Source organism: Anoplophora glabripennis, unplaced genomic scaffold (assembly GCF_000390285.2).
Source record: "Anoplophora glabripennis isolate ALB-LARVAE unplaced genomic scaffold, Agla_2.0 scaffold85, whole genome shotgun sequence".
Lineage (NCBI taxonomy): Eukaryota > Metazoa > Arthropoda > Insecta > Coleoptera > Cerambycidae > Anoplophora > Anoplophora glabripennis.
Genome location: NW_019416361.1, coordinates 253,027 through 262,798, shown reverse-complemented (window position 1 = coordinate 262,798; position 9,772 = coordinate 253,027). Strand labels below are relative to the sequence as shown.

The window sequence follows — 9,772 nt, the reverse complement described above, 5'->3', positions numbered from 1 at the left end:
AATGGTCGGATGATTAGTTTTTTTTTTAAATACTCGTCTTTCCGAGTACTTTCAAATCATATTTTAAAATTAAAAAAAAGTTGAAAAACCATTAAATTATTGGAATTGTTTAGAAGCGTGAAAATTGCGAAAATGTTTAAAGAATCACCACGGCTCACCTAATCGTCCGATTTGAATTTTTCCAAAACCATTTTAAAGCTTGAGAGCTTTTTTTTGTTGTGAAATTTTGAAGTATTCAAAGGCTTTAGATTTTCAGAAATTTGATTTTGAAAGTTTTTTAATTAAAAAAAAATTAAACAATTAGGTATTATGTAAAAACTATCAAACCGCATTGGATGAAATGTGGTGTGATGATTCTATGCACTAAGAAGTTTAATTGGGAAAATATGAAGATCCTAGGTATTATTCAAGTTTCTGAAAAAAAATTGACAAATAAACTAGCATTTTTTGCAATTTTTTAAGTGATTTTTCCAATTTTTGCAACAACAATAATTATCTTTTCGAATTGCAACTATATCTTGATCAAAATTTAATTAGAAAACTTTTTTCCTCTTCCATTTTTGTCTAAAATGAATAGTAAGAAAAAAATGTTTTATTTTTGCTATTTTTTATACTTTTTTTTTGCAATAACAATTAAGCCCACGTTTATTTTTATTTGCATAGAAAAATTATCATTTCTGATGTTATTTAGAAACCGTTAAAGTAGAAATCTCCGATCATATGCGTTTTACCCAAGTATACCCTTTTTAAAACAGATATCGCCTGGACTACAACCCAAGTTTTTGCAGTTATCAGTTGGAACAATAGTATGGTCATTCAAAATAATAGTAAAATTTGGGCTATCTCCAATGACGTTCCTTTAAGGGGCAGGTATTTTGGTGAATCTAGCAGTGGTAGGAGCATGAATATCAAAAACTTCACTAATACTACTGCTAAAAAAATAAACAATTGCGTCAACATTATTCAGATCATAAATGGTATAGAACACAAAAACAATACATAATCAAATCTAGAATAATCTCTATAATAAATACACCATGGGCAGACGAGTTTTCTTAATATTCAAACTAGTTGTGACTAACCATCCATCCTATTTACTTCAGTGTTAAAACAAACATCTACATTGGAGGTGACTATTAAGTCTAATATACAGTATGTCTTCGATTAGAGTGAATAAAAGTGTGAAAAACTTTTTTATTTAACATTTTACATTTTACGACAAAAATAACACTGAATGAAAAGTTTTGCTTCTTGGGGGGCATGCAGAAAACTAACATCTCGTGTAAGATTAAAAAATATGAAAATATAAAAGTAAACTTCCCTTGTTTTTGGTCTTTCGAAAGGTGTCACTAGGAAAAGTTATACGGAATTAAAAGTTTCGGAAAAATTCCTATTTACAACAAAATTGTAAAGTATCAAAAAATATATGATGCATTCCAAATTATGGCAGAATTGGTACATTTTGTTTATTCACAGATGTGTCAAAGGATATAAACCCGTTCTCTGTCATGGAAAAGAAATATTTTTTATAGAAGCGAGTTAGAAGTTCACAAAATTTATTTTCTCCTCCTTCCGAGGCACCGCCGAAAGAAAAGTAATGACAGGGAGAACTTCGAAACTCCGGACNGCTTCTCTCTCCACCACTATATGCAGCGGTGGCAGATTTAGCATGACTTCTAGTGCAGCTGTCGGGGTCGATGCCATCGCCCCCGTTATACCTAAACAGGCCAATCTCTGAATTCTATTCAGTTTTTCCTTCGCTGTGGTCTGTTGTGTTTTCTGCCACCATACCACCGCGCCGTAAAGAATCCTGGGTATAGAACACAAGAACAATACATAATCAAATCTAGAATAATCTTTATAGTACCATGGGCAGACGAGTTTTCTTAATATTCAAACTAGTTGTGACTAACCATCCATCCTATTTACTTCAGTGTTAAAACAAACATCTACATTGGAGGTGACTATTAAGTCTAATATACAGTATGTCTTCGATTAGAGTGAATAAAAGTGTGAAAAACTTTTTTATTTAACATTTTACATTTTACGACAAAAATAACACTGAATGAAAAGTTTTGCTTCTTGGGGGGCATGCAGAAAACTAACATCTCGTGTAAGATTAAAAAATATGAAAATATAAAAGTAAACTTCCCTTGTTTTTGGTCTTTCGAAAGGTGTCACTAGGAAAAGTTATACGGAATTAAAAGTTTCGGAAAAATTCCTATTTACAACAAAATTGTAAAGTATCAAAAAATATATGATGCATTCCAAATTATGGCAGAATTGGTACATTTTGTTTATTCACAGATGTGTCAAAGGATATAAACCCGTTCTCTGTCATGGAAAAGAAATATTTTTTATAGAAGCGAGTTAGAAGTTTACAAAATTTATTTTCTCCTCCTTCCGAGGCACCGCCGAAAGAAAAGTAATGACAGGGAGAACTTCGAAACTCCGGACATACATAATGTATAAAAATAGTAATTTCCTTGGGGTGTGTAAGTGTTTTATAAAATTCAAATAACTTTGTAGCTTCTTAGCCCGTGACAAAGTGCGTGCCGTATTCGCCGCTTTATTTTATTTTATTTGACTTCATCTAAGACGGCTATGCGTCATCTCACGCCGAGCATCACAATGGACCTGTCAGAATGTCAAGGGGCCATAAATTATTGTTTTTGTGAATAATGTTTAGTTTTTTCCAGACCCGCATGAATTTATAGTGGCGGAATTTAATTTAAAAACAAATTGTAGTTTTGTATAAAGGAATAATACATCTAAGTCTTCTTATTATGACAAGATGTCAAGAATGTAGGATAATATCAAGACGATTCATCAAAAAGGAAAGCTGCTTGTAAAGAGGAGCATTTTTTACTTTCAGTATATAGGGAGATTTATCTGAATATGGCGAAAATAAAATGAAAGTCTCCCTACTGAGAAAAAATGCAATAAAATAAAGAACACATGCGTGAAAGGTTGCTGTGTGTGCGCTTAGGAAATAGTCCCTCTTAGTAAAAATATTCGAAGGTGTGTCCAAGTCAGCAAATAAGATCACATTTGTTTCGTCGCTCACAAATTATGCTTGTGCTATTGATCAAGTAGCCCTCATACCCTATGACGACGTGTTACAAACAAAAAACTTTTCTTTTTTAGTTTCTATAAACAGTGAAATGATACTAACCGTAATTGTTCCTAGACGTCGTTCTGCGATGCGCATGAACCGGTAAAATCTGCAGCTTGGTGGCCCTTCTCAAGAGTCTTTCGGCGTCCTGCGGACTGCCCGACCACGATTCCAGCATTAAGTCGTCTATGGCCAGGAGTTGATCGCCTATGTTTAATGCGCCGCATCTGTCTGCAGTACTAGCCGGTATGATGTTCTCCACGTAGTACCTGATAGAAATTTTATAAAAATATAGTTTTCACTAAATTTGCCTAGAAGCTGTTTTATAATAGTAACTTAGGGGAGACAGTCACAGATTGAAACGGGTTGTTCTTAAGTACTAACATTAATTCTTTAGGAACACTGCTATTTTATTCATAAACACAATTAAAGACGATTAGTGTAACTTTTGTTACAATCGGGATGGACCTTCGCTGATATAACTGTATCGGTTATTTTGATGTGTTACAATCAAACTTTCAGTGCAATATTTGTTACAATCAATACTGGATTTAGGTTATTTGTAACAAATCACACTAGATAAATTTATTTTTTAGAAAAGGTTATTTCAGGCTAATTCAAGTTCAAATCTTGATTTCAAAAGTATAAATACAGATGTCTGATAAAATTTACAAAAAAAATTCCTCAAAAACTTCCAGACGATTAGAGTAATTTTTGTTACAATCGACATCAATCTTATGATCTGATAATATATTTTATATTATGTTGTTTATTATTGCATACTATTTTACTTTTTATAGCCTGTTAAAACTGTATCTTACTGTGTTACAATCGAAACTAAATAGGGTCATTTGCAACAAATAATAACACTAGATACTTTTATTTTTTTTATGCAAAGTTTATCTCTATTCAGCTAACTCAAGACCAAATCTAGATTTCATAAGCATATACTCACGTCAAATACAATTTGCAAGAAAATACTTCAGAAAAACTTCAAGACGATTAGTGTCATTTTTGTTATTGTTGTTGGACCTTCGCTGATATCATTGGACTTTGATGTTTTATAATCATTACCTGTCTTGGGTCATTTGTATCAAAAAACAACACTAGATAAATTTATTCTTATAAGTTTTTCATTTAGCTAAGATTTGGTAAACATATTGTTAGAACTGATAAAATTTGCAATAAACTACTTCAAAAACATAAGACGGTAAGTGTCCTTTTTGTTACAATCGACACTGATATTTGCTATTTTAGATTGGCAATTTTTTATGTTTTGTTATATTATAATCAGTCTCTGTGATGTGTTACAATCGAACTTTTAATGCAATTTTTTTTACACTGGACTTGGGTTATTTGTAACAAATAACAACACTAGATAAATTTATTTTTTAGAAAAAGTTCTTTTTTCATTTAGCGCTAATTCAAGTTCAAATCTCGATTTGAGGAGTATATACAGATGTCTGAAAAAATTTACAAAAAAAATATTTTAAAAAAGTTCAAGACTATTAGAGTAATTTTTGTTACAATCGACATCAATCTTATGATCTGATAATATATTTTATGTTTTCTTGATTATTATTGCAAACTATTTAATTTTTTATAGCCTGTTACAATGGAAACTGATTTGGGTCATTTGAAACAAATAACATTAGATACTCTTATTTCGTTTAGCCAAAGTTTATCTCTGTTCAGCCATCTCAAGATCAAATCCAGATTTTATAAGCATATATTCACGTCACATAAAATTTGAAGACGATTAGTGTCATTTTTGTTACAATCGAGATGGACCTTCGCTGGTATAACTGTACTTTGATGTTTTATAGTCAATACTTGTTCGCTACTTTAGCTTGGTAATTATTTTGTTTTATTGCATATTATTACATACTTTTTAAAATCTGTTACAATCCGTTACTTTGATGTGTTACAATCGAACTTTTAGTGCAATGTTTGTTACAATCGACACTGGATTTGCAAAAAAATTAGCAAGAAAATGTTTCAAAAACTTCAAGACGATTAGTGTCATTTTTGTTACAATTGAGATGGACCTTCGCTGATATAACTGTACTTTGATGCTTTATAACCAATAATAACTTAGGTCATTTATATCAAATGACAACACTAGATAAATTTATTGTAATGTTTTTAGTTTAGCTAATTCAAAACTTAATAAGTATATACGCCTGATAAAATTTGCAATAAAGTACCTCAAAACCAGTAAGACAATTAGTGTAATTTTTGTTACAATCATCATTGATGTTCGCTACTTTAGTTTTGTAATTATTTTGTTTTATTGCATATTATTATGTAGATACTTTTTTAAAATCTGTTATAATTCGTTACTTTGATGTGTTACAATCGAACTTTAGTGCAATTTTTGTTACAATCGACACTGGACTTGGGTTATTTGTAACAAATAACTAGATAAATTTATTTTCTAGAACAAATTATTTGTTTATCTCCATTCAGCGACACCGCTAATTGCTATTTATGGTTTGTTAATACATTTTGTTGTTTATTTCAATTTGGACGTACCCAGCGGTGAGAATATCGTCAGGCTCCAGCTCGCAGCAATTGGTGAGCACCAGTCCGAAATCTTCTTCCATCTGCCTGTCTATCTCCAAGAGCAGAGGCCCAGTGGCGTACTTCACCGATTCCATGATGCTGACGTCGTATTCAACGGTCAGCGTTGTGAGAATGATACTGTGGGTGTTGGACTGGGTGTTTTCCTTTAGAATTTGTTGGGCCTCGAGGAGGGTCTTGTTTATTAGGGAGTGTTGGTCCACCTTGAGCAGTCTGTCGCCTACGCGTATCAAACCGCTTCTGAAAAAGAAAATTGTAACATTGTAATGTGAGGAGATGTAAACTATTTCTGAAGGAGACTAATCGGGTATAAAAAGAACATTATTCAACAGAAATCACGTTATCAGTGCCATAAATGTAATATTGTGGACTTGTGGAGATATCCTTGCGATTTACTGTCGGTCGACCCTTCCCGCATTGTCCTTTAAGGACAATAGTCTGAATCCTTTCTTGAATATTAATTTGTAGCTACACTGTCTCCATCTCGGTACAATTTAAGGAATAACAATGCATTTAGTATCAGATTTACAAGAAGATTCTCGGGTGCAGCAGTTCTATGAATGTTTGGAATATAACTGTGTTCAAGAGATTAGAATTTTAATTTGAACATTTCTGATGTAATTTTTTAATTTAAACTGTCATTATATCCCGTTACATTTAGTGGAGTTTGGCTCTAAAGTAATGAGTTTAAAATCACTTCATAACACTATTTACGTCAGAAGTTACAAAAGCAGTGTGAGCGCTTTGTTTTCTTTAGAAAGTCTTAAAAGATATAATTACATTTGAGTCAAAGCTTTCACTTAATGAAGACAAAGTTGGGGGAGCTGTTGAACGAAATTTCTGTTGTGTACACTCCTACGCTTCCATTAATTAGTGGTAGTAATAACAGAAGCAACAGCAGCTCTTTGGGATAATAAAGGTGTGTATTGTAGTAATGAATGGTCATTTATTAAGAGTTAATAATGTATCAAAGAAAAAAAAAATCGTCAAAAATGTGATGTGTTGCAGGATATACAGGTGTCTCACCTCGAACTCCATCGATGGATATATGGGAAACCACTAGAAGGATTTTTTTTAAATTGTGGTGATATTTTCTAATTTTAAATGGAACCCCTTGTATATTATTTCATTTTTGGAAAGAGCATTTATTTTTAAGCTGAAAACATGCACACTCCATATTTAGGATTGACTGTTTACGAGATATTTTGATTTCTAGGCAAAAATTGACAGATGCAGACCTTCAGCAAAATTTAGTTTTGCCGGAAACGCAGGTTTATTTTTTTGTGTGAATTGAACATTTTGTAGAGGAAGATCTAATTTATTGATTTGATATGAAAATTTTCCATTTTGTATACAAGGTGGCCAAAAAGATGATCGAATGTGAAGTTCAGGAAATGTGGAAAACTCGAATTTAAATGCATATTTAAGCTGAAAAATCATTATTTAACCCCCTTTTCAGGCTGTTACTGACCGGCTGACGTCAACCTGTTATTCACAATATTGTGCACGGCTACGATATGAACAAGGTGCCCTAGATGCAACGTTGCCATATTTATATATTTTCGCTCATATAAAGACAATAAATACACGGTTTGCTCACGTCAGCCAATAATAATTTAAAATGCTATAAATTATTTTTTTATTTATGCATTTTTAAGTTAAGTTCGCTTTTTCTGCACTTCGATTTAGGAACCAATTGCAAAATTCAAGACGATTGGGGAAATCAGCTGGTTCTAAAGCTTGAACTTTTTGAAAATGGTACGGGTTGAGTGAATTCACGCTCAATATCCGCCAAACTTTGGTTTGTGATATCTCCAGTCGCCTTGAAATTGTTCTCGTGGAAATAGTAGGCTGCTCCTCGACTAAATATAAAACAGCCTCTATCACACTTAAGTCATTTTGTCGATGTCCTGCACGTTCGCTGCGCGGTATGGTATGATAGATGCAGTTGGAAAAATGCGGGAGATATGGATGGTGGTAGATTTGAATAAACGCTTTAAATTGTTAATGGTTTTGTAACCGTGTGTAGTGTATTTTGTATATTCGGGTATTTAGTAGTGTGCCGACTTTTTTTATTTGATAAAATACGGTGTGCCTACAAACCTCTGCTTTATTTATTTTCTATAAGTTAATACAACTGTTAAAATTATTTATAATAAAATACAGCATGCTCCTTTATTTACTTGCATACGTTGAACTTGGCAACGCTGTTCGCTTCAGCCGACGATTGATTCGTGACATTACGTTACAAAATTTTCCGAGCATCCGGGCATTTGGCAGGGCCGCCCTCTTAGCGGGAGTTATGGGTTGATTTCCTTCATTTTTAAAAGTCGAGTAAAAATTTTTTTTCCGGTTTTCTGTCTTTATTAAGCCTTCCGAATACGTGGTTAAAATTAATGACATTATGACTGAATCACCCTGTATTATGGATTCGCATCATGTTCTTTTTGATTTTTTAGTAAAAATTTGCAATTTGTTGACATGAGAATACAGTTTTAACGAAATAAAGGTATTTCTCGGAAGTAATTGTACGTATTAAGCAGCATTAACACTATTATTTAATTACATTACATCCCTTCAACCACTTCATTAAGGTTAAGGGATTTTTAGTTCATTGTGCCAATCGTGCAATGTTGGTTGCCTATGCCCGACAGTTACGTGGCTTGGAATTGTTTAATGAAGGCTGTGTAGATCTAGAGCTTCACATTTTGTGCAGATGCCTGATACCTAGATCGTTCACTCTCCTATGCACCCGCGGAAATGCGATACAAACAAATCTCTCCTGTGACGTTCTTCTTCGCCTTATATCCAAAGCTGCCAGCAGGCAGCAGATACGACCGTAACTACTGAACCGAGCACTGAATTATTCCGGCAAATAAAAAAAACATGACCGGCACAATGCATCCTCTATCTAAAGTTCCTTCGCGAGATTTCCTGCATTGTTATTTAAATTTTTCGGAGCTTCAAGTTGAAGGGCGATGATTACTAGTCGACTCGTCCCCCGAGCTTTATTCCAGGAGAGAACCTGCCGAGCAATCTACCTTTAATTCATTTATTATAGAAAGTGTTTCCTCTAATGCCGAATTGAACAAGTCCGAAACTTTTCTGTCGGCAAATCCGTTGGAAAATTAATTAATTTGGCGACAGAGTGCTTGTTAAATGGCTAACTTTGCTGCTGCGGCAAACTAAGCTGAATATGAAATAATAATCCGTTTTCGTTCATTTGAAATCCACGATGTGAGGTACGTTCATAGATTTTAGAGAAATTAGTCCGCGTGGAGTGGTCACCAAGCCATAAAACAAGCAGGGGTAGAGTATATTAATAAAGTTTTCAATGAAACAGGCTGTTTCAAAAAATTTACATAAAACTAGACGTAATGGACGTCGTAGAGAGAATTAGTGAGATTTAGTTGAAATACCTACGTATACGCAATTTCGACCATATCAATATCCGATATGTCAAAATATATTACAACTAAATCTGTAAATCTTTATGTAATTAAAAAAAGGCAGAAATACCTGAAAGATGTCTAACAATTACAAGATGCATTATTTTCATAATAAAACACCTTCTTTTCGTTTTTTAAGGACGGGATTTTGTACAAAAAATATCGCCCAGCGTGAGTCACGAAACGGGACCCCGGCAGGTGCTGCTCTAGCGGCCAACGCTTCAAGTCTAATAATTTACACTGCAACCATATTCGCCCGATTTTTTAGGAACGGCTCCAATTTGTGTACATACAATCTTATAAGGAAAGAGAGTAAATATTTTATTAATCAGTAATAGATTATCGAGGACAATAATATTTTTTTATTGAGTAGGCAATAATTTTTAGTTAATAAGCTTAAACAATCTTATAATTACTATTCCTTCATTATAAAAACAGAAATACGGTTTTTAAAATTACATGTAGTTTCTTCTTCAAAAGTGACCTTAAAACACGTATAACATGGAATAGTCAACAGTCTAATGTTTATATTTTCACATTAACAATCCGATAATGTAAATTAACTGCTATTTTCAGTAAAAAAAATATATACCTAACCTGAATTATTTTTTTACTTTGGCGAGTC

The 9,772-nt window shown here is 33.0% G+C and overlaps 1 protein-coding gene across 2 annotated transcripts in view; it reads right to left on the bottom strand.

The window, feature by feature from the left end:
- Positions 1-9,772, bottom strand: part of LOC108917147 (glutamate receptor-interacting protein 2) — a 170,915-nt gene that overhangs the window by 59,951 nt on the left and 101,192 nt on the right. For both annotated transcript variants that reach the window (XM_023454247.1, XM_018723619.2), the window contains exons 4-5: positions 5,651-5,938; positions 3,176-3,384 (exon numbers count right to left, since the gene is read on the bottom strand). In XM_023454247.1, coding sequence (XP_023310015.1) covers positions 3,176-3,384; positions 5,651-5,938 — 497 coding nt within the window. The remainder of the gene's footprint in view (positions 1-3,175; positions 3,385-5,650; positions 5,939-9,772) is intronic.